General features: G+C 35.7%; 1 protein-coding gene across 2 annotated transcripts; it reads right to left on the bottom strand.

The window, feature by feature from the left end:
• Positions 1–3,352: 3,352 nt before the first annotated feature.
• LOC104890825 (protein ALWAYS EARLY 2) lies at positions 3,353–24,427 on the bottom strand. Of its 2 annotated transcripts, none has more exons than XM_010676425.4 (19): positions 24,133–24,427; positions 23,453–23,548; positions 21,684–21,782; positions 21,155–21,217; positions 19,614–19,691; positions 18,901–19,069; positions 18,525–18,763; positions 18,094–18,433; positions 15,642–15,725; positions 15,074–15,213; positions 14,944–14,997; positions 12,709–13,008; positions 12,412–12,590; positions 12,042–12,324; positions 10,009–10,209; positions 6,638–6,793; positions 6,074–6,271; positions 4,489–4,779; positions 3,353–3,756 (listed from the first exon to the last, which is right to left on the bottom strand). In XM_010676425.4, exons 2-19 carry the CDS (start codon positions 23,543–23,545, stop codon positions 3,592–3,594), a joined length of 3,132 nt encoding a protein of 1,043 aa, XP_010674727.2. In that variant the 5' UTR covers positions 23,546–23,548; positions 24,133–24,427; the 3' UTR covers positions 3,353–3,591. The 2 variants fall into 2 exon arrangements, with proteins under 2 accessions (XP_010674727.2, XP_010674728.2); XM_010676426.4 differs by having other exon boundaries at positions 15,648–15,725; positions 24,133–24,424.
• Between the last annotated feature and the right edge of the window lie 1,130 nt (positions 24,428–25,557).

The raw sequence follows: 25,557 nt of genomic DNA on the forward strand, positions 1-25,557 counted from the left end.
GCCCCGCTCCCTCTCCCCCTCCCCCGCTCCCCTGCCCTCCCCTTCCCCGCTCCCCGCTCCCGCTCCCTCCTCCCCTCCCTCCGCTCCCATCCCACCATTCTCCCCCTCCCTCCCCCCACCCCCACCCCCTCTCTCCCTCTGCTCCCGCTCCCGCTCCCCCGTTCCCCTGCCCTCCCTCCCCTTCCCGCTCTCCTCCCTCCGCTCCCCCTCCCTTCCCCCGCTCCCTCCCCGCTCCCCTCTCCCTCCTATAAGATCCTTTGTCTTTTTGCCTTACAAGGATGTAGCAAAATTATCTTTTGTGAATTGAATCTATTAATTACACGATGCGTGTATCTTTTGATTCAATTTTTTGGGTTCTTAATCATATTGTCATCTGGTATGTGATTACCTTGACACAAGTATGGGCCTACAAAATCAATTAGTTTTTCAAATGTAAAAATTTACATGAGGCTAGATAACGAAAATATTAGAAATTAGTTCACTATGTGACTTCATTCTAGCTGTCTTGCTTTATTTTTCATAATTATTACTAACTTTTGAACACAGTTAGATTTGATTTTTAAATTGGCCTTCAAGTATTGATTAGTTTACAGTATTATCCAACTCTCAGGTCTAATCATTTGGAAGGATTTCAATTTGCCAAATAAAGTTGTCATTATCATTATTGTTACCAACTACTTGTACCGTTGTGTTTTGTATTGTCCTTGACGATTTTGGAATTTTTTGACTTACAGAAAGCTAAACCTTCACACATTTGTCAAAGTAAAAGTAGGAAGAATTTCATGAACAGACTAAAAGAGTAGAACAAGGTGGTAGACAACATAAACACCTAAAAACAAACAATATCAACTTATTGTAAAGGGGGTAACATGGAAAAACATCATAAATTACAGCCTAATATAGAAATCGATAGTATAACTGAGAAATTTCTAATTGACATCAAATTATACTTTCAAGGTAATTTCTTTTGGTAAAACAAAGGTCAAGGGGACAGCCAACAGATGCATGCATATGCATATCAACAACCAGCAAAAGAAACAACATCCAGTACATCTATCATCTATTAAGACAGTAATAGAACTGAACTATTATTCACTACTAAATTTTCTTCTAGTCTGGTTAGAGTTAGAGAGCTATGCACAAAGTTACTTGCATAAATATCATTCTGACTCGTACATGTTTTAGGTAGCAGTTTTAAAATCTTATTTTACTTATACTTACTCAATTAATCTGCTCTCTGAATGATCAAAGATTCCATAATTGACTTGGTGTACATGATTTGAAAGCAGCCATGATTATCACAAACTTAGATAAAAAAAAAAATTCATCGAAAACCCAGAATTATCGAAGAAGAAGCATTTAATAAGAACCACAAAAATTCATAAAAATTATTCCCTTTTCACACAACAAATCTAACAAACAACGAAAAGATTAAAGGAAAACCCACACAAATTCATCGAAAACCCAGAAAAATCAAAGAAGAAACATTTAATAAGAACCACAAAAATTCACAAAAATTCTTCCCTTTTCACAACAAATCAAACAAACCCAGAAAATATTAAAGGAAAACCCACACAAATTGAACGAAAACCCAGAAAAATCGAAGAAAAACAATTTAAAAAACCAACAAAATGGGAAAACATCTTGCTTTTACACAACAAATCAAACAAACCCAGAGAAAAGTCGAAGAAAAACCATCTAAAAAACAAAAAAAAAAAATCTAACTCACCTCTATTCAAGTGTTGCGGCGACGACAAAGTTAGGGCTCCGGCTTTTGGTGCGGCGTTCATGCAGCAGTGCCGAGTCCCGGCAGCGACAAACGCCAGACTCCAGAGGAAACTAAGCAGGTGCGACCGACTGTGCGAGAGAATAGTGTTTCAACTTTGAGAGAATGAAGAACAAAGGGTAGGGGTTCATACTTTATATATGTAACGGCTAGTTTTTTCAGCTATACGGAATTAATCATCATGAAACAAAAAAGAGTCTCTCACTCTCTTGGGGAGTTGGGGTATTGATGTTTTTTTTTTGGACGAGAATATCAGTGGTTTAGTATTGTATAATGCCAATAAATATATAATCATTTTCCTTTTTTATAACTATTTTGTCATTTTGTGGTTATGAGAAAAATCGTAGCAATAGATTTTAATATATTTATTGTTTATTAAGTGCATATTTACTATTTTCAAGAACTGTACAACATGTTTTTTTGAACGCTTTTTTTTCCTCAAATACTGCCTATATCTAAAATCGTAAGAAATTGATAACCACAAAAAGGTGATATTTTATAATGACACTTAGGGTCTGTTCTCTTCGGTATAAAATAGTTGAACTGAACTGAATTGAATTGAATTGAATTGAACTAGATTGAACTGAACTGAACTAAACTAAACTGAATAGTGATATGTGAGAGTAAAAGTATTGTCCAAAGCTGAATTGAACTGAATTATACTGAACTGAATTGAAATGAACTGAATTGAACTGAACTGAATTGAATTGAACTGAAAATAAGCTGTGGAGAACAGGCCCTTACCATCATGCAATTCATGAAAGCGCGGAAATGCTCCAAACATCTCAAACTACCCGATTGTATTCGAGAGGCATGTGGCAGATGCTTTGCCATGGCTCATGGCCGTGTCTAGGACCCATTTTTTCTACATCCAATCTTCTTTCACCTCTGAACAAAAATCCAGTTGGTCATGAAAACCTCATAGAAGAATAATGTATTTAAAAAAAAACTTGATAAAGATAGAGAACCCATGAGTTTGTTAATAATAGAGTGACATCAATTGTTGTTGGAATAATATAGAGATACCATTAGAAGAGTTCATCCGAAGCTGGTTGTTGAGAGGATTGTTTGATGGTGATCCAAGCTTTGAGGAAAGGAGAATCGGGGTCTAGTGCTTTCTCTCGTCATTGATATTCTCTTTGTCTTTTCGTTTTCAATGTATTGAGTGATCTTTTGTAAAACGTTTCGACAACCAAGTTGCCCACTATCTAGCCCATTTCCAACCTGTGGATCTTGATTGGCGTAGTTGGGAAGATGATTTTTCGAAAAATTTTGTTAACATTGCTTTTGCTGATATAAATACTTAGCCCTCTTTTGGGTTTTCCATCTAAATAAAATAATAAATCCCTCACCAAAAAAGCCAAATCTCAAATTAACAAGTGTACCCCACCTTGTAATTTTTGTTAGTTTACCCCATGGTTTAAAAATGCGCCCATTCCGTTGCGATGCGGCCATTTTGTAATGGAATCTCAAGTTACGAACCGATATTTTCCGTTTTACGAATGGAAATGTTTTTTTAAAAAAAAAAACGATTCCGTTTGGTTCTACGGTTAGAAACGAAAAATCGCAAGACAAAATCCAAGTCTGTATATACCTTAACAATTTATTTAAGGAAACCGAGCCATAAATAATTTTACATTACAATAGATGGTCCTGCGGAAGATTCCTTCAGGTTATCATTCCTAGTGGTAGGCTTTGTTAATAATTTGCTATCTAGCTATCTACCTAAGACTACAAAAATTATAGAGGAAAACTCTTGTTCTTATGTACAAGCCCTCCTAAAAAAAGTTACGAGACTCATTACTCTATGTTGGTACAAGTGCTAATATCTGGGTCTTAATTCTACCCATGCACATTTGTATCTCCCTATAAATCGAGAGGTTCTGAGGGCAGCACGGATGCAAGCTTGTAGCAGCATTATCTAATATCTGTGCCACTTCTGCAGGTGGATATTGTCGCTCGGTGCAAGTCTGCAAGTTGTTAGAAGATGGTCAGTGAATGCAACCAAAAAAAATGGCATCATAGACATCACAGACATGTGAAATTTTTGTGACTGGACAAGGAAATTGAACACTACAGAAAAACACCAAAAAATTGCTGTCCAGAAGAAAAAAAATTGTATCAAGGGTATTGTGCAGGATTGAAGTTAATAAATCCTCCCTATTAACTTGTCATCATTATGAGGGGATTCACAATCTCTAACTTGTCACAATTTATTCAAGAAAAAGTTAAGATCATAAAGATAAAATTAAAGAAATAGGACACTAGATGAGGCAACGAAAGTGCACAATCAGAAATTTAGAACTGTATATGATTGTCACACTAGCATGTCATTCTCAACCAATCCCATAGCAGCAGGCAACACCTAATAGAGAACACAAATCTAGAAACCCCAAGTTAACCACAGTAGTAAAAAAAAGCCGAACAACCGGTCAGACAAGAAGATATATCTATGTCAAAGACTTAGACAGAAAAGAAAAGATAGATATAAACCAGACAGGAATTGTTAAAAGTACACACCAGACATGGAACAGTTGAAAGCTAGAATCATGCACATTTTTGGAAGGTAGTTAGCCTAATCACAAATAATGCTGATAAATGTAACTATCAGAGATGATCCATTTGAACACCTGGTGTGACAACAATTCTAGAAGAATCAAGAACAAGACCGGACATCATTTTCATGATTGCTAAAGTAATACCTGTATCATAAGCAACGTTGCAACACATGATGTAATAAGGTCAGAAGGCACTCGAAGATCATTTGATGCAGAATCACCAATTGGTTGCACACTAGATGCATCACACGCCAGTTTGGGCTGTGGAGTGCATGAAGCAACTGGATTCTGATGAGGCAAACTACCTCGAAATGTGTTTGAAGATGATATTATAGACGTCCTGAAAGTAGCTGCACTTTCTGCTTTACCATTACAAGCCAAAGCCTCACTGATCCTTCCGAATGCATCTTCACCTTCTTCCATTATAGACATCGCCTAGAATAGTAAACAAGAGTGTTAAAATAACAGCTACCGTATGCCATAGATTATAGATACTCAACCATAAGAAAACACTATTGGACCAAAAACTAAATTCTCAGGCTTCTATCTGACCAATTAGGAAGTCTTGTTGCCACTGATAATGACCTGTTATCATGGTCTAATGGTCAAGGTGAAGGTCTTCAAGTCCTCCACGCATTGCATTAAAAATAAACAAACAAAAAATTATGGACTTTGTGAAATAGCCTCAAGATTTAATGACAAGCCTTCTGATATATCATATAATATGGTCCAAGAGAGACAAGAACCACAAGCAACAAAAAGAACAGATAATACAGGAAGTCCGCCAACGATAGTCCTTTCAGAATCATTCTATCTGGATTAAAGGTAGTATTCATTCATCCAACCAGGACTACATACAAAAAACTTATCACAAAAAAGAAGCAAATGGTCAACTAGAACTACTTTCCTTGTTGGAGCAAGTAATAAAAGATTAATTTATTCAGGTTCCTCAGAATGTTTAAAGCTGGTATCAATTGGTTAGCAAGGAGTAAGATTGTACAAATCCTGACCTCTCTAATTCTCAAATGTCCAAAGACATGGTATGATATCAGTCGAATTGCAGAAACGGATGAATTAGGATAGAAATAAAACGTATGATTTTCTTCATAGAATCAGAGGAGTCAATCTGGAGTCAGGATGCAACATCTTGACTTCAACTGTAGTTCCAGCATATGAGAAATTAAAGAGTTATAATATACATAAAATTACTCGTGCACTGAGAGTGAGGGATAGCTCAGCGATTAGAGCATCTCTCCCGGTTCCAAGTGGTCTTGAAATCGATTATCACCCTTAGCGAGTTGAGATACCCTTTACTCCCCAACTTGTCAAGGTTTCTCCTTACCAAAAGAAAAAATTACTCGTGCATCGTGCTTCTATAATTCTTGAACAGTAGACTTTTAACTTATGTAGAATGGACATCTTCGTATCTCTTTTTTTAGTTGTTTTGATACTCTATATTGTTAGGATGCCGCAAAACCACAAAAGATTAGGATAAAACAGAAAGCAACAGTGACCATTGGAATGGGACTATGGAGAAGAGCAATATTAGTGTTTCAATCCCTAAAGAAAGACCAGAATGCTTTCTCTGAGTATCCAAAGAAACAAAAAAGAGAGCATCTTCATCAATTATTCTAATTTATGGTAATTGGTAGTAACAAGGGGAAAGAATTAGCCATAAAAGGAGGTAAAATGACACTAAGGAAACAGAAATTGCAGGCCCTTTCCGTACCTTAATAGCTGTATCAACCATGTTTTGTGCCTTATCTCTAGATCCTTCAACAATTTCAGCCACATTGGATGCAGTTTCTTGACAACTGAATGCAGAATGATTTGAATAATGCATGGTTTCATTTAAAGGAACTGAATCCGTTACAGGAAGAGGCCAAGGAGGCAGGTTCTTTGGACATGCACTGCTCTGATCAAAGACCTGTGAAAGCACAAATTAATTCAAATTAATTTTACTACAATTAAGCAAAAACTTCCAGAAGTAGGCAATAGCAGTACACCAGAGCAGGCTGGGTGCATAGCCAAAATTAACAAAGACATTTGAACTGTATCAGGTTCTGAAGATCCAGCAACCACTAGTGCTCAAAATCAAATATATAGTACATCCCATTGGAAAATTTGATTTTGATGATTTATCTGCATACCATTCTCTAAAGGGAAAACCTATCATTATTAGGAGCCTGAAAGCCTGTACTACGTATATCCTATCGTAAACTTCTAACGTTTCCCCAACTAATTGTACTGGTCCACTAAAGTCATTCACTAATAAATACAGAAGAAAGCATACCTTTCTATCTGAACCCATAGTCAAACCTGGAATAGGTCTCACATGACCTTCCTGAAACTGCATATGAGCCATATTGCAAGATTGATTTTGGGTTTCTGTCTTGAAACTTCCATTTCCTATGACCTTAGCAAGTGAACTCAGGCATGCTGGCTTAACCTGCAAAAAGAAAGGATATTCCAATGATTCAGGAAAGAAGTTCCAAACAACACCATATGGCTGTGAAAATTACCAATGATAATTCTTAAAATCCCACAAAACTCAAATGCATTTGACCAACCCATCATCAGATAACAAGCATCTATGATTTCCTTCCAACTTTATAGATATTATGTAGTTTTACAGAAGAGAGTCCCTTGGATGGGTGATCAAACAATGAAAAAGAATCTGCATAAATTTTCAGTTGGCTCACATATCAACATGCTGCTCTTTCTTACCACTTGTGTTTTAATGATGTTGATGAAGTAAAAGGAAATTTCATAGGTTATCAACTGAAAACAGGAAGATTTTCATTTTGGATGCCTGACGTAAGCAAAATAATAGTATGTGTAGTCAGTGTTACCTAATTCCCCGCGAATCGCGAATTGAGAAAAGCGAATTATGGTCGGTTTTGGTTCATTTTTGGCTCATTTTGGGGAATTGGCGAATTAGATAGCGAATTAGGTAACACTAATGTGTACCCAAATTTTTCAGGTTTTCACGTTGGGTACCCATAGGTTGAAAAGTAATTCATTTTGGGTACCCAAGGTTTTGGGTACTCTAAGGATTGAAAAGTGTTTCATTCTGGGTACCTAAGACCAAATAAAGTTAACTCTTCATTATAGGGAAACCCAGGACTGACAAATGAATGGCCCACATTTTTTGATACAGTCATACAACTGTAAGATTCTCACCTTTCTTTTCAATGGAATTTGAGAGGGGGGAGGTCAAAAGGCCGTCAAACACTCTAAAAACTCCAAAAATATCTAAGTTTATTTTATAATTTAGAAGATTGATATGAGCACTACAAGGCATATTGTGCAAGGTGAGTAAGATAATAACAGAGAAGTATATTTCAAGTTTAAAAGTTATGGATGCTTCATGTTTTGATAAACATGCAAGTAAGGGCTTTGCAAGTTATGCAAGCATGGTAATGTAAGATGCGTTATGTAGATCCCAGTTGATTTATAAAAAATGGATATTTAACAGGTGAAAAAGATTAAAAAAAAAAGGGTTCAGCTGAAATTCATTTTCTTTATCAATACTGTATTTTGTAGTATCACTTGCACTATGTCATCTAAAAAAAGAATTCCTTTTTGCATGTCTGTCAGAAAGTAGAGAAAGTATAATTTTGGTGAGAACTTGCTAAGTTAAATGTATAAGGAAAAAAAAAGAATCAAGGAAAGATGAGTTTTTTAAACACAATTTGAACTTATGGTTTGAGGTACCCAAAAGGAAACACTTTCAAACAGGTACCCAAACGGGCAAACGGCAGGCAACCCAAATGAAATTTTGGAGCTCAGATAGCCATAATGAAAAGCTTCCTTGATATAATATCAGTAGGAGGGAGCACAAATACCCATTAGCAGCAGGTAGAAAGAGAAGGAATAAATGGAAGAAGGGAGTGTGAACGGTGGAGGTGGCTATTAAAATTTCTCGGTTGCATATTTTATAAGAAGGAACCAATATGGAAACTTAAGCAAAATGAAGGCCTTCTAACACAAATTTATCAGTGATCATATGTTAACAAAATGGCAATTCAATTAACTGTTCACAAACAAGACAAGGAAAGAGGAAAAGATGATAGAGTCCAATTATATTCTTCAAACATTTTGTAGGTACCAAAGGGCGGCAATGACAATGAAATCATATATAATTTGCAAGGAAAATCTCCTATTCATTACCATAATAATGGAATTTCATCCCCTGACAGATTTTCATTCTCACCTGATACCACATTTAAAATGCTAATAGATGGCAAAGCAAAAATATGGAGAAAAAAAAAGAAACATGTTTAGGGTTAGTTTCGCATTTCCATAGACATTAAGAGTGGTTCATTCTTATAAAACTACAATAATATTCATTACCACTACCGCCATTTGTAGCATCTGTTAAACCGGGCTTGAAGTCAACGGTCACCAATGGGGAATGAATTTAACTCATTAAAAAGTACAAATTTCATAATGCACGTATCAGTACTTTTTTTTTAATATAGGAACAATAACTAACTATACATATTACTATCGCATGGTCTTTTAAGGGCTAGAACCGCTAACTAGACCATGGAAGATATAGGGCTAAGAATAGTAGTGAGGTGCTTGAACTCGGGTAATCATAGTCGTCGAGCTCAGCTCAAGCTCAGTTGGAGATCGTGATGACCTGAGTTGAGTAACGTTACTGTGGAATCATAAGATTCGTGAACGTACTCGAATATATGAAGTAAACATACTATATTATTTAAGACTTATTGGTGACAACATACACTTCTTCACAAATGACTTTTTTTACTCCCTCTGTCCACAAATAAATGTCTTCTTCACTCGAGCAAGCATATTAAGAGTAAATAGTTTGGAAGTGTAGCCTCTTTGAGTAGATAGTGTAAAAATAAAACAAATCAATTATGAAAGAGAGTTAGTAGGGGGACAACATACATTCATATGGAATATGAATAGAGGAAATAGAAATAGTTAGTGGAGTGGTCCACATCACATTGATTCAGCGGGTGCTCTGGGAAGTATTTGCAACTAAAAATTTATATGTAGATCGACCAATATAGTAAGTATCTAGGACGATTATTAGTGGAACAAATCTTATGGCCATTTGGAAGGTGGTAATAAATGGTAGTAATAATAATGGTCTTTCATGTTATATTGTAAGCAAAGTCTCATGTAAATGCTCATGGTAATGGATCTCATTATCACTCAATGACACCTCTAAAATGGTAATGGATGATAATGAAAAGTTATTTAGAAAGGGAGGTATATGTGAATGGATAAGCATTATCATTGGGTTCACAAATTTACCTATTGATTTATACCATAACTATCATTTAGGACAGTCTGCCAAATGTGCAATCAAAGCATTAGCAACCAAATAATAAAATGAATATTATCAATTTTTTGAGTATTATCTTGATTGTCACTCGTGCTTCACTCTAACTTGAAGTGTGCAGCTCAGGTTGGAGGTGTGAGCCGACAAGTCACTATAAGCTCGAGCTTGACTCAGCTAAAACAATGTCTAACATAGACAACTCGGCATATCTTTCCTAATCCCCACTTTTCCTCGTAGAGCCATTATCGTGTCTCCATACAAGCATAATGAACCTTATTCAGATGAACACATGACAACAATACTCAGGTGAAATTATTAAAAGCTCATAAGATCAGCAATATAACCTTCATATTATTTGCAATTGATGGGTTGAATGAAGGAACATGGAAACGGTGATCGACAATCTTCGTATGCTCCTCTGAAACTGGCATAATTGCTTCATTGACTTTTGGAACTTGTACATGCCAGTAATCAGATAGCATCTTCCGCCTCCTCAATGCTTCTGGCATATTCTCCAGTGGATTCAAAGGCATGCAGTCAATATCCTGCCCAAGTATAAAGGTGATGATAAACTATTTACTCCATGTATATCAACCACAGTCCTCCATTTGACATGATAATAATTACCTCACGATGAAAAGAATATCCTTACATATTGAAGTGAAAGTTAATAAATTCAGTCTCTGAAAAGAATTTGTAGTTTGGCAAGTATAAAGTTGGTCACTTGAGTAATAAAAGCGTTAAAAGTACTATGGAATATTCACAAATGTATTATCATTGTTACAGGTAATTGACATTCTTTTTTAAATGACCTGTATAGAACAGCAATGAATTCACTTGGCTGTGCACTTCCACAAAAGCGTGCAATTTTCCCAATCTAAATCAAATAGGTTTTACATAAAGAAGATTTGTTCTGCATGTTCTATTTTGATAGGTAGGAGAAGAGCCGACTAGACATCAAAGAAAAACAAGAGGAAGCAGAACCAAGTCAAAGTCCCAAGTTAATTATGAGAAAAATGTGTAGTAATATATAATGACACAAGCTTTTAACCAAAACAGCATGAGGTATTTGTACAGCAACAATTCAACAATGTCAAATCCTTAATCCCAATAGGACGGTGTTGGATGTAGGAGCTAAGATATCGTCTCCAAGGGTCATCTATAAAAATCCTCTACCTCCATTCCATTTTGTCAAATTGCTATATGCTTTTGTAAACCCTATTTCTTCATAACATTTTTAATGTCCATAATCAGCCCCCCTGGCTTCCAAAATCTTCATAGTTCCAACTTTTCATTATCTTTACGGTCCATCGTCCAATCAACGTTTCACAACTCACATGCTAAAAAAAACATGGTCTGTCCTATCCTGTCGTCAATATCCGCAATATCAGCTTTCTTCCAAATATCTCATTCAAAATTCTATACCTTGTGATCCCACACATCCATCGCAAAATACACAGCTTTGAATATGACCCTTCTTAATATCATGAGATATTCGTACCAAGGAAAACATAACTTTCAAAAATAATCTGAACAAATCTAGTCTTAACATTACCATCTCTAAATTAAAGCAAGCAAAAATATTCATTTATCAATTATCATCCTTCTTCTTAATGAAGGATTTCTCGGTTCAGGCAGGGGCTACAGGGGGAGGGGGTAGAGAGGGCCTATCACTTCTGCAGCCTTTTATTTCATTTTCTTTTTGTTCAGAGGCGTTGTTACCTTATTTACTGTCTAATTCGCCTTTTGAATTCGCCAATTCGCGCAAAATGGGCCTAAAATGAACCAAAACTGACCATAATTCGCTTTTCTAAATTCCCGATTCGCGGGGAAATTAGGGAATTAGGTAACACTGTTCAGAGGTCCCATCGCAGAGCATATCAAGAATCAAATACTTATCACCGGAAGAAGGATGAAGCTCACACGATGCAGCTAGTACGATTTTCCTTCTACTATACAAGGTATCCTGGAATAACATTCCTGTTTCATTAGTTGGCTACCGTTTGCCTTTATTCTTTTTTTTTTCTTGTTTCATTCTTCTTCTCACCATAATTAATTTCTTCCTCTTGTTGGAATCCTTCCTTTCTTTTTCCTTGGCCATTTAGGCATAAATATGAGTTTACAAGTATCGCTTTTATCCCAATCCAACCAATTGCAAGAAATCTGGATAGTATAAATTCAACTAATAGAATGAGAAGATAAATATTGTTTAAGGTGACGCCTTCAGATTTTAGTTTCACCCTGCTTTATGTCGAACCCCCAAAACAAGATTCCTTAAGAATGATCTTGACAAAACATGAAGTCATGAACCACTTGAGCTAGAAACACTAGAACATATCAGCACGCACAAAAGAGTATTAAAGGAAAACATTCATACCATGACTAGTTCAACCCCTAGATCTGGACGATGAAACTGGACCAGGCAATTGTCATGATCAACTGTCAAGACGCTGCCATTATGGCATTCTCTTGTTTTTGGATGAATAGCCACTACTTGTTGTCCAACAAGTAGTGGACATGCTAAGTCTGATGGGAGTCCTTCCCCGATGCCAGCCCGAAGGTTAGTATAGTGAGTCCTAACAGATTCACGATATTGCTTGAGTTTCTCCCTTTCTTTCTGTAGAAAATGGTCACAAAACCTCCGAGGTTTACCAAGGGTACTGCAAAGATATGTAGCAGTCAAAACTCTAAAATTCGTTCTTTTGAAAAAGACAGTTTTCACAATTAACATACAGAGAACATTGTACCTTCTAATGAAGCCCAATTCAGCACGTGTAAGTCTTGGAATATGTCCCAATCCAGCATGAATTAGGTACTCCGTGAACTCCCTCTTAGCAAACCAAGGATAGTCAATCGCACTGTAAAACCACTCATACACACACCATCTGCGTACTTCATGAAAGGAGAGACAATTCGAAAGCTTTCTCTGCAATTTAGTTCAGGGTAAAGGAGATAAGTGAAAGAAATATAGACTTTGCGTAGTCAAAGAGATACAAGAATCCTGAGCTGATAACTGTAGATTTGTAGGAAATGAATGAACTGACCTTTACATCTTGCACTTCATCTTGGATTATAGCCAAACCATTATTCGAACAACCACTTGGAGCATAATCACTGTCCTTCAGAAGCAATGCTCTGTCTCTCTTGCGCCTATTTTTTCTTCTTGTAAGGTTTACAACCTGGTTCGCAATTTGTTCACTAGATACTGCAACTTCTGTCTCCCCTAGACGTGGGTCATTAGTAGAAGACACGTCAGGAGACCTAAGTGATGATTTACATCTTTTGGAGACAGCAGAGATTTGTTCACTACTATCTGCAGACTTCACCTCGTTATCAGCCACACTCTATAAAACAACCATGAAAAATGCACTTACAGAAATTATGTTCTATTAATTACAAGAAAAAGAATAACACAGCCCACTGAAAACCTCACAGCTTATTCATCCACATAAGTGGATTCTTAATGGTCGTGCCTATTTATGAAGTTCCATTATTCAATACCAACAGAGAAAAACCCAAACCAGGTCAAGAATCATTCAGAACATGAGATTTAGATAGTATTGTATTCAACTTATTCTGACTTTATTTGAAAATTTTAGTTTATACATGTTCTAATAAGTTTTAATAAACTCCAATAAGTTATAATAAGTTCCATTAAGTTAAGATATGTTGCAGCAAGTTTGCAAGAGGTTGAACTAATGGAACCAAGAACATATTACACCATGCATACGGAAGTCATGATATAGAGGCTATAAACAAGGTTCAAAACAAAGTAACAAATAAGATCTGGCAATCATACAGAAAATTATGTGGAATTCAGAAACGTTGATATGGAGGATGAAGGAATAGACTTAGATGATGATAAAAAATTATGTCACTATGTGCTATCTCCATTGATGATATTGAATATATTTAAAAATATAAATTGATATTACTATGTACTACCTCCATTGTTGATGATTGAGATGACGTTCATTTTACTCCAATCAGTGTAAGTTCAGTGGGGTTACAAGCAGCGAGGCGGGGGGGCGGGGGGGGGGGGGGGGGGGGGGGGGGGTCACTTTGGATAGCAAAGTGGTTCAAGGACTCGAACGTCTTCCGTTACCTAGGATCCATTCTCCAAAAGGATGGAGAACTGGATGGAGATGTGGCGCATAGAATTAATGCGGGTTGGTTAAAGTGGAAAAGCGCCACCGGATTCCTTTGTGATTCCGGCATTTCCCAAAGATTGAAGGGAAAGTTCTACCGCACTGCAATTAGGCCTGCTTTGTTATATGGCAACGAATGTTGGGCGGTGAAACAATGCCACGTTCATAAGATGACCGTGGCGGAGATGCGTATGTTGCGGTGGATGTGTGGCCACACAAGGAAGGACCGATTAAGAAATGAAGTGATCCGGGAAAAAGTTGGAGTTGCATCCATTGAAGAAAAGATGAGGGAGAATCGATTAAGATGGTTTGGCCATGTGAAAAGGAGATTAGGAGATGCACCGGTGAGAAGAATTGAAGAGTGGAGGAGTAATCAAATTGTAAAGGCTAGGGGAAGACCTAAGATGACTTGGCTGAGGGTAATTGAAAGTGATATAAGGTTACTTGGGATTGAGGAGAGCATGACGTTGGATAGAAGTGGGTGGAGGGGCCGTATCTATGTGGAGGAAGGGTCTGCATTTATTTGTTTCTCTCAATTGTGTTGGTATTAAAACCTTTTGCTGAAAACCTCTTCTAAACACTTTTTGGTGTAAACCTTGTTTTCAAAAAAAAAAAAAAAAAAAAAAAAAAACTTTTATCACTCTTGACGATGCCATCTCCTCTGGTCACGATTCTAGTTGACGATTCATGTTAGCCGACCCCAAATCACCTTGGGAATAAGGCTTAGTTGTTGTTGTTGTAGTGTAAGTTCAAAAGATAATGACAATAAATGCTAGTAATAGATTACTTACTTGAAATCAATTCAAAGCATAATTAATAATCATAAATAAAATTAATAATTATGATATATTTAAATTATTATTAATTGGATAAAGAATTAATTATCATTACTAATATTATTTCTTCAGTAAAAGTTGCATTAGAGCTCTAAGAAATTCTGATGAGTACTCGTAAGTTCAAATAAGTTAACATAAGTCAAATTAGGTTGAATAGAACACACCAACTAGCTGAGAAACCTACCACATTTCTCTATCACAGTAGTATCAAAAAAACATTCACAGAAAAAACTGCCAAAAGATAAAAGTTGGGCCCTTATAGCATAAGGAGTTCTAGACTTTTAGTGAATCTTACCAATTTTTCTTCTTGTTTTACAGAAAAATCAGTAGGACTTTCAGCCTTCCATACCTGCAGATCATCCAAGTTCAATAAGGTAATACACCCAATAGAAGAACAGAAGGAATAAATGCAATTGGAATATTACCTTTGAACCTTGGGATATGTGTTTGTTCTTTAACTTCCCACTGACCTTCTCATCACTTAATGCAACATCGGAACGAGAAACCCCATTGACTATGGCGTCCCGTCCACTCATAGACTCTCCAGCATCCTCAACTGCAGAGGCTGTTAAATGTAACACTGCTTAACAATTTTTCCCCATATACAGGCTTACTGGTAGATTCGATCACAATATTGACAAGTTTGTCAAACAGAAAACTCCTACGCTCTATTCACAGGAAGATTCGTCTTTTGTAAAACTTGTAAATGCTACATATCACCAAAATTTTCAAAGAAGCACTGAATTACCAATTACAATGATCCAAACTAGAAGAAAAAAAGAATACAGCAATGCCTATGATAGCATATTCGTAAAGCCATGCAAGGGCCAAACCATTTATTGTCGATTGGTAAGAGCACATAAAAGGCAAGATGACAGAGGGAAAAAGAGACAGAAAGAATGAAAGATGTAAATTCTAGAAGTTATGCGTTCTGTGCCACATCTGAGTACAGAATTATAAAACCAAGATACATTAGAGCAGGAAAAGAATTACTTATACCAGGCTCTGCAGCAAGATATGGCATCATTGAGGACATTTCAGCCAAGGCCTTCAATGCATCACAAGCTGCAAGTTCATCTGTCAAACCACAGGAACGAAATAAGGCAAACAAAATGATTATAACCCAAATATGCAATCTAAAAATCTGTAGATGACTTACAGAGACAAACCACCAGGTTCACCACAAAATCCATAATTAATTTACTTTCACATAACCAAGTAATACAACTCACACAGAATCACAATTTCAAGCGTGTTAATTTTGCCATTGTGAAGGTTATATTTGGACAGCAAATCAGAGTTTTAAGACATTACACATCCATCTTATCCAACTACAATTAGTTCTGATTTTTTGCAAAGAATTGAAGAAAAGTCGATATCTTAATCATGATATTGAATTTAGCTGCATCACCACCGCATTGTAAAGGTAAATTGATCTTACCACGACCATGATTTCAGGCCGCAACAAACCATCTGCATTGCCTGCAAAGTGGTTCCGCGATCGGCCAACCGCATCCAAGATTTAAAACCATGGTTTCAAGTCAATAAACAGGTAGAGAAAGCAGAAAGGCTACCGAGAATCTAAAATCAGCTGCATTATCTGCTCCGATACGAGAAGAAAACACAGGGAGAATGCCTTGAACTATGATTTCAAGCCATCCAAACAATAGACAGCTACTCGGAAATTGGAACATAAAATAGTACCCTTTAGACATTGTATGCCCTTAGCAGCGAAAGTGCAGGCCACAGGCACAAAACGTCCTCAAAAATCAAAATGAAAGCAAAAGTAGTGAGGCAGAGACACACGCATCACAAACTCATAGTGCAAAGTCTCGCAAAAGTGCCTAAACATTCCACAACCTATTTGCTGCAGTGAAACACAATTGCTACTAAATTTTCTTTACTTCAGTGAATGAGTTAATATTTGTTAAGACAAAGAAAAAATAGAGCAACTAAATAATTAAATTTTGGTTATCAAAGTCAAGGATTGCCTTGGTGCATTGAAGCACAGAGGCCTTGTGCCACGATGAGAGGTTTGCCTACTGCCTAGGCACACCTGAGGGCTGAGGTGCAGGTTTTAAAGCAAAGCATAAGCCACTTTGACCTAAGGGGTCAAAAGAATTAGGAAGGTGGGTCCATAATCCATATCCTTACACCCTCCACCAACAAGGCAGAGGAAGGAGAAAGAGATAGTTATCTAAGAAAAAGCTCGCATACATGCCATCCTACTTTCAATACTAGAACAGACTCAATATTACTCTACAGTCTACCCTTATAACCAAGTAAAAACAATTTTAACTGGATTATCTCTAAATGTATCCAGTTATGCTAAATTAATGACGTCTTCCCTTTTCTCATAAGTGCAACACTTCTTATTTGGTGATCAACTTCACAAACTTTGACTGTGACTTTTTACTAACATATGAAAAATAATCATGTATAATCTTGTTAGATTTCTTTCAATATATATTTACAAAACATCAACTTATCATACTTTTTAATTTTCACTTATATGTATAATGAAAGTTATTAATAGTCAAAGATGTGCATTGAAAATTGTGAAAAAGACTAGTGTTCCACTTATTAAGAGACGGAGGGAGTTCCAGAGAAAACCACCCTAACCTGCTCATCATTGAACTCTTTAGCATACAAAAGAAGTCCACCATAATAATGGTTACCTAATAACACAAAAGAACAGACCAAAAGATGACATTCACACATACACATACCAGGCTGGCATGACCAAACTAGGCACTGTCATCTAATATATCTTTGTGATTCTTGTAAAACCCTCGTCCTAGGATATAAATAAGAGCAGGTTGCTTGGTGTGTTCTGCAAATGTTAGGGTGAGAAAGGTTGCCAGTTGTTCGCATCATAAGTTAGCCTCCTTTTTACGGAACCAGGTTTTCAGTGTGACTGAGGTCTGCTGGGTCATTAAGTGTTTCTAGCCACCATATTGAAACAACTCCAGGTATCTTATTTAAGTCTTACAATTATCGTAATGGAGGAATATTGGACTATTTGGGTGGGGGAGTAGTGGGTAAAACAGTGCTCATTATGGAATTGATCAACAATATCGCTCATAAGTAATGTCAATTACTGTGATGGTCAGCTTTTAAATAGCAGAAATGACTTGACTGGATAGAAATAACAGGACAGTTCATAATGGCAGTCAAGCCACATTTTTTTTTCTGACACAAAAGTAATGATCTTAGTGTCTGTTTGGGCTCATGTTTTATGGTCAATAGGCTCTCCTTAAAATAGTATTACAAAATAAAGTTGCTATTCCTTTTTAAATTACTGGAGAACTATTGGTCCTTTCTCTCTGTTAATTCTTTTTTCTTCAATAAAATAATTCTCTATCCCTGGCGATTTTCCCCTCTATCCCAAACCAAAAAGAAGAAAAAGAGAGACATAAACCACGATATAAAAGAGTATATCTACCTTCAAATGTCAATTTCTTGCTTCTCTTCCTTTCGCCCTCAGAAGTTGACTTGCAAATTTTGGCACCTTTACCATCAGAACCATTTCTTCTTGGTCCTTTATCAGCATACTTATATGCTTCCCGAATATCATCAAATAATGTAGCTTCAGAGTGATGAACTTCTGCTTTCTTTCCTTTCTTCCCTTTCTTATAATCAGCCAAAGCATATCTACCGGAATCCGCTGAATCCCTGGCCAGATTTCCAATTTTGTCCTCATTGTGGCCCAAACTGCCTTCCTTAGATTCCTCATCTCCTCCAAATCCACCAGTCCTGGTCTTTAGCACTGGGAATTGTGCAATCTAGAATGCAAACATGAAAATAAAAGAAAATTTAAAACCATCAGCGCACAGTATCTCTAAAACCCTTTAAAGCCAGTGGCCAGCAACTTACTATCTCATCTCTAGCTGAAACATGTGAACATCTTATATTGTCAGTTCTTCTAGATGTTTGCGAACCATGTGGTGAGTTTGGGTACTGGTGTGCTTCTTTCAACAATAGATCCCCATGGGAAACTCCGCCATCATTTGCTTTCAATGCTGATACCCGAGACTTTTTATTGGGATGAACATCTAAGCATGAAACAGGTATGCGAGGTGTCCTTTTTCTTACAGGAAAATGTGGCCGGATACCTAGAGGATTTCATGAGATCATCAATGCTGCTCGTCGCTAATTGGCTAGAATTAGGCAATTAGAACCTCTAAAAACCCTATCAAAATCTTCTAAAGTTATAACATTTCAATGAAGTTATAAGCAAGAGAGAAATTACCATTGCCACAATGTGTTAATAAGGATAAGCATCCATCACTTGAACCCGTATACTGACGTCTGGAGTCATCTCTGGAAGAGTCAAGCAGAGCTTTTGCTTTGAGTTTTTTCTGAATTTTTCTAGCCATTATCTCAGGTTCTTCACTGTCTTTTTCGCTGCCACTTCCTGCCTGCCAATATGAGATAAACTGATAATATATCACCCCAGAAAGAATGTGTATCTCTAAGCAACACCAAATGCTATATATATATATATATATATATATATATATATATATATATATATCCACAAACCTCGTATCACGATTACAAGAAATCGACAACATAAGCAACAGATTAAAGCAGACAATATTATCACAATGAGATTATAAGGGATTTATCAAGTCTTAAGACAGACAGATATAGCCACAAAGGTAGTCACATCACTTGACTGATCGTACAGAAAACAAGAGATATAGGCATCCTCTACAGTAATTTATCCATGCAAAATGTACGTTAAATTTACAGCCAATGCTGGTTCTTTGTCCATAAAGTATGGACGTACACCTGTCAACGGCTCGAAGCTGTTCATTACTCATCTACTAATAAATCAATCAGGGAGAAATGGGACTTTCTTAATACTCAATGACCTCAGAAAAGGAAACATTTAAAGCAACACAAGAAGAAATTTATGGAGCATTGAAAAGATCCATCAGAAATCAGCTAAGATCTTACCAGGACATTATAGTGATCAGTCATCATTGCTATGAGTCCAGCTACAGAAGCGATCCCCTCTGGTAAAGATAGATACGCCTAGAAAACAAGAGCATATTTAAACTTTCAGCAATAAACAAATGTCTACACATCATGGATCTCAAGTATGAGAGCACAAAAGGCACAAAAAAATCATCAAATCATAGCAAGAGCCAAGCATAACAGCTCAGTAGGTAATAGTTATCTCATCCTATAACTCTTTCCTGCTGGTAAATTTTTCCATTTCACTGATGTAATGGCTTTAAAAAAGGAAAAAAAACAATTTCCACTGCATCAACACCACAATCATAATTGTCTACTCGTGAACATTCAACAAGTACTGAACTTTAAAGCAATAAATTTTGCCAGCTGTGTTAAATGGACACTTTATACCAAGTACCCAGGATCGATACTCAACACTTGGGAATGGATATCAAGAATTACGCATATAATATATACGTCTATTCAAGTCCATGTAGCATAAATTCCAAGAATGCAAGGGTTAAATCATATTCTTATCTTCAAATTGTATAATATCGACTTTTCAGATACAAGAAAATTGCTTTACAATGTTCACAAACAAAAAACTGAACTCTTAAAAATGACCTTATAAACATAGTAGTTGACTAAGAGTCTAAGACATTTTTAGTCGTATTGGGAAAAATTGAGCAGCTCATGTGTACAATAAGTGAATAACACCTAAACATCAGCCATAACAAGACAAGGGCGAAAACAACTCATTGCTGTCTTGCTATGTGCGAGTTCTCAAAATGCAAACTCCCACCTACACATACTATCATAGCTTTACAGTTGATGCTTTGACTCAATTCCAAATCCACTATAGCCTAAGGTCTATGATTAGTGGTGGAATTCTATTCTCTAAGAATGGGATCGGGATGAGCTTTATCCAGAATTTGAGGCAAGCAAAAGGCCCGTATCAATACACTCATACAAGAAAACAACCAACGCATATAACTTTCTCCTTCTGACTTATCACATAATATGAACGCCATAAATTCATGTGATAACTGATAAGTACTGATTTTGCTCTTCACTAACTCCATATGACTAAGAGACACTCTCTTCATCTATTATCCTTCTGAGCAAAGATGGAAATACATTTTCAATTTTTTCAAATTCTAAAATTTTAAAATGAAATGAGACCAGGACTGATAATAATAATGGACCAAAATATGTTTCCTTTTTTTACTGTGACGTTCCAAATTCACTCTTGCACTCGTATTATCTAGGATATAAAATATCTTATAAACAAATAGTGGAATTGGAGTCGCTCCATCTTCAAAGAGACCAATCATCCCAACTCTTGACAGTCTATTAGAGGTTGAGGGGACATCATTACAAACTAACCACCACATTTTCCATTCTTCACATAAGGTGTAACATATTGTACATATTGACTAAATTTTCCAATTTTAAAGGGCAAAAAAAACACATGTTGACGCAATGAATTTATCCTCACTGACACTAGTTTCACCATTCATAAAATTAAGAACTACACTTACTCGGTTCATATTGTAAAGTGCTTCAACCATTTCTATAGATCTAGAACGCACAACGCCAGCAACCTGAAATTTATGGAAGCAAAGGAAGAAATCAGAAAAGGTAACATGCAGCACAAACAGGAAGAAACTAAAGGCAGTAATAATGCTTCCTCTAATATTTCCAGAGAAAGGAACTGAATAAACTGCGGGGGGGAATGGATCATCCAATATCATAACTCAAAGAAGGGGCGCAAACAATAGCCAATAATCACCCAAAATGAATTTATTTGAGGGGTAATTTAGTCCATTATTGTTGCCAAATATACAACTTATTCATTTTCCTTGGTTTCTAGATCCCTGAGTCCCTGTGGCTTCTTTTTGTTTTTCTTATATATTAATGATAGTAAGTTTATATACCTAAACGAGGCAAACCATGCATGCATGGTGCTGGTTATGGATCTGGTTATGGATGCATCCGAACCAAGTCCATAAGGTACCAAAATAATAATCTGAACATATATTCATATATTATTTGCAAAAACACACATACCTTCTTCCACTCTTGGCCATACTTCCTGTAAGCTTCATAAAATCGTTCAATCTCATGTTTACTCCATTGAGGTCCGAGCATGTCAGATAACTTCCGCTTCTAATCACAAAGATATCAAATCAACATGTCAAAACTATAAACCATTTCCCTTTTAAAAACATACCAACTGACATGGACAAATCTAAAATGCAACTTTGGGAAAAAAAATGAGATCTGCAGGTAATTCCTACACAAGATGTGCAGTAACGCTATGGGTTTACAAATATAAAGGGAAACGATGGGGCCTTCATAACAAAAACCAATAATACATCTATACATTTCTCAAATTTTTACACAGCTACCCACCTTTTGTTGATGCGCAATCATATATCTATACATATCTATACATATATATTAAAAGGTGTGCGTAACAACGTCGATGCGTTACGTGTCACTATCCTTCTCCTGTCACTAGAATTTTGCCACGTGTCTGTTAACCAACAAAGTAAAGTGGCCATTATTTAAAAAATAAATATGCTGAAGCCTAGGCTCGAACCCCTGACCTTATGTAAGGATTTTCAAAGAATCACCATCTTATCTAACATCTCTTAGTGATTCATGTTTTCACATAACTAAAAATATGTGTTGTAATTAGTTAATGCTATTAAACATATCCATTGCATCCTTAAAAATAAATAAATTTGCATGTTCATTGAAATTAATTATGTATGCATGATACCATTTGAATAGCAATGTTGACCACTACAGTACTACCTCTAGGGAGTTTTAGTTCATGTAATCTATGTACAATTAAAAAATTTAGAAATTGCATAGTATAGGGTTTGATCCTGAGACCTCAAGTACATATACTAAAGTTTTAACCACTAGGCTAAGTTGTATTTATTGTTATTACCATAAAGTATTATATTAATAAATGAAATTTTTTCTTACCCGGGGCATAGCCCGGGCCTAATAACTAGTTTAAGGTAAAATTGAGAGAAAAGGCCAACGTGCTGCCTCTGGTTTCCTAGCATGCGTTGAGGCTATGAAGTTTTGAGCACACTACACCTGTAGTACAATTCAGTAGGACAGACTGACAGAACCAGCATACCATTGAGGACCAGCTGTTGATGCCTCAATTACCATGCCAATTATGTAACCAAGACACCAACATTTCAGCACATTGCAACTGACCCATACTTTAGTTTTCTTTGTCTATTAAGGGGGGAAACAATAAGAAATTTGTCTATAACTTTGTAAAGAGCTAAACAGACCATTGAGCCTACCTTTGCACACCTCCATAACTCTTGAGGAGGCAACCGACCCAGATAAAAGAAGATCTGGGTGTTAATGCAAATCTATCCCAAGTTTTTTCTTGCATAACTTTTTCATAAATAGAGAAAAAAAATTCCCGCTACCTCAATATATGAATATAAATCTCATATAAAATAGACCATTTACCAAAAAATTATAATAGGATGCAAGTAGCAACACTTGTTACAGTGCAAATGACTGATGATCAACAAACAACCAAAAATATAATAAAGATAACTATTTGAAATCCTACAGTGGCAATCAACGAAAAATTATATTAAAACCACATGTCACATCTATCCTTCAAAGATCCAAAACATACCCTTTAAGCAACAGAAAGAAGCAAATAACAGCAACAGATAAATAAACAGCATGAGCAAGGAAATCATGAATTCAAATTTAGCTAACAAAAACAAAATCGACATCGAATTGATGTCATATTACAAACTTAAAACATGATAAAAATAAAACCCAACCTTTTGTTTGGATTTCTCGTCTTTGCTTGGAGATGAATCACTGGCAGAAGTAAATCCTTTATTTACACTTTTCGATTTTTTTGCAGGCGCCATTTTCTATAAAAGCAACATATATATAAATAACTTCACAATTATAAAAATCAAGGGTTTTATAAATATCAACATTAATAAATTACCCATTTCTGCTCTTGGATGACCCAATATTTAAAAGATCAAGGGTTTATATAATCTAAACCCATAATTCAACTCTATTAATTAAAAAAAAAAAAAACTAAAACTTGCAAAAAAAAAAAACAAGCCCAGATTTTAAAATCATCAAGATCCAATTTTGAGAACAAATTTCAACTATTCCCAAAAAAAAAAATATAACTTCACTCAAAAATCAAAATAACCTGTGTTTTTTAAAATAGGGTAAGAAGTAAGAACAAAGAAAAACACACCAAAACACCATAATTTTGGGGGTAAAACAAAGCAAAAAAAAAAAAATCTTCAAAAACCCAAATGAGGACAAAAAAATTCACAACCAAATTTGAGCTCGCGAAACTAGATTTTTATTTTTTGAAAAGAAAAAACAAGCGGAATTTTGAAAAAGAAAAGTGAATGGAATTTAGAGGAACATTGTAAAACCCTAAAAAGAATTGGGGAGATCAGTGGAGAAGAAGAGAAAGAAGTTACATTACCTTTAATTTTGAAGGTAGAAAAATGGGTTTTGGGGATATTTGGAGAAAGCGTAAGAGTGAAGGAGGAGAGAGAAGACGGCGGAAGAGAGAGAGGAAGAAGAGGACGAAGACTGAAAAAAGAGGAGAGAGAGAGAGAGTGAAGAGGGGGCCGTTGCCGCGAAAAACTTAAATGTCATATTCAGATTTTTTTACTTATTTGTTTAAATACTTTTGGGGGGTTTTGGGGTTTTTTTTTTTTTTTTTTTATGGAGATGGTGTTTTTTTTTTTTGTTGTTGGGGGTGGGGGATAATAAATCATTTATTCCATTTCATCAAATAATAATTTTATATAGGAGAGATGTGTGTTCTTGATTAATAATGTTATAATAACCTATTTCTAGTATTATTTATATTTGTAATATTTCGACACTTTTTTTTAATAGTTGTTGGCCTGTGCGCGAGTGAAAATTAATTAGTCACTTAATGATTTAAATATTTTAGCAAAATTTTACTTTTTTCGTTTTTTTTATTACAATAATTGAGTTTTCACGATTATTAATGCTTAACTTTAACTATTAGTATTTTTAGTTACTTTTTAGTAAAAAGAATTTAGAAAAAGATATTTTGAGAGTGTATATTGAGTCGAATGTAACAAAACCCACAATGACTATATTCTTCCTTACCTAAAAATCACAATAGATAGTAAAAAGGTGGTGGGTGAATAGTATAGAAATCCAATTATTGCAATACAAAAAGAATGGAGGAAGAATCAATGAAAATTGACTAATGTATATATTTGTGAATTGAAATGTTATTTGTAACTAATAAATCCTTAGTGCATCATTGTCTTATTATAGTTAATGCTTGTTGGAGAAAGAGGTGGTAGGTCAATGAAGTACCAACATGAATTCCATAACTTTGCCTAGATTTCTAATCCTCGTCCCAATAATAAGTTAGGTGATTTTTTTTGGCATGGCAATGGGCCTTCATGCCAGATGTCTTCTAGTTGTTAAAGGTTGTACCGAGTTTTTGAGTCGGTGTACCCTACAGGCTACTAGCCTAAAAGGGGTTGGTTCTTGATCCAATTTTCTTTTAAAATAAAATACAAAAAGCAAAATGTTTGTGGAAATAAGCACCCCTTAATCATGCACCATAGGAACCTCATTTGGTAGAATACCCGTAGAGATAACTCTCCTCCATAAGCTCCTAAAATACCACGACTGGAAAAAAAAAACATAATCTATATTGTACTCACCTACATTACCATAGGCTTTCAAGTTATCTAGACAATAACGCACATTCATAACACAAAATTAAAAAAACAAATCAACTTCATTGTAACCCATAACATTCAAAGTTTACAATACAAGTTTGATATAATGTCTCTTTTATTATATATTATTTAATGCATTAAATACACCGATACACGTTCTAAAAAAGGAACTT

The sequence above is a fragment of the Beta vulgaris genome, chromosome 4, assembly GCF_026745355.1.
Source record: "Beta vulgaris subsp. vulgaris cultivar EL10 chromosome 4, EL10.2, whole genome shotgun sequence".
NCBI lineage: Eukaryota > Viridiplantae > Streptophyta > Magnoliopsida > Caryophyllales > Amaranthaceae > Beta > Beta vulgaris.

What these genes read in the sequence shown, in the direction of transcription:
- LOC104890825 (XM_010676425.4), bottom strand. Translation starts at nt 23,545, where the DNA reads ATGGCGCCTGCAAAAAAATCGAAAAGTGTAAATAAAGGATTTACTTCT. An exon ending in CACTTTACAATATGAACCGA is followed by an intron (nt 19,692 to 21,154) that starts GTAAGTGTAGTT and finishes CTTGTTTTCTAG; the next exon opens with GCGTATCTATCTTTACCAGA. An exon ending in TTTCAGCTAGAGATGAGATA is followed by an intron (nt 18,434 to 18,524) that starts GTAAGTTGCTGG and finishes TTTGCATTCTAG; the next exon opens with ATTGCACAATTCCCAGTGCT.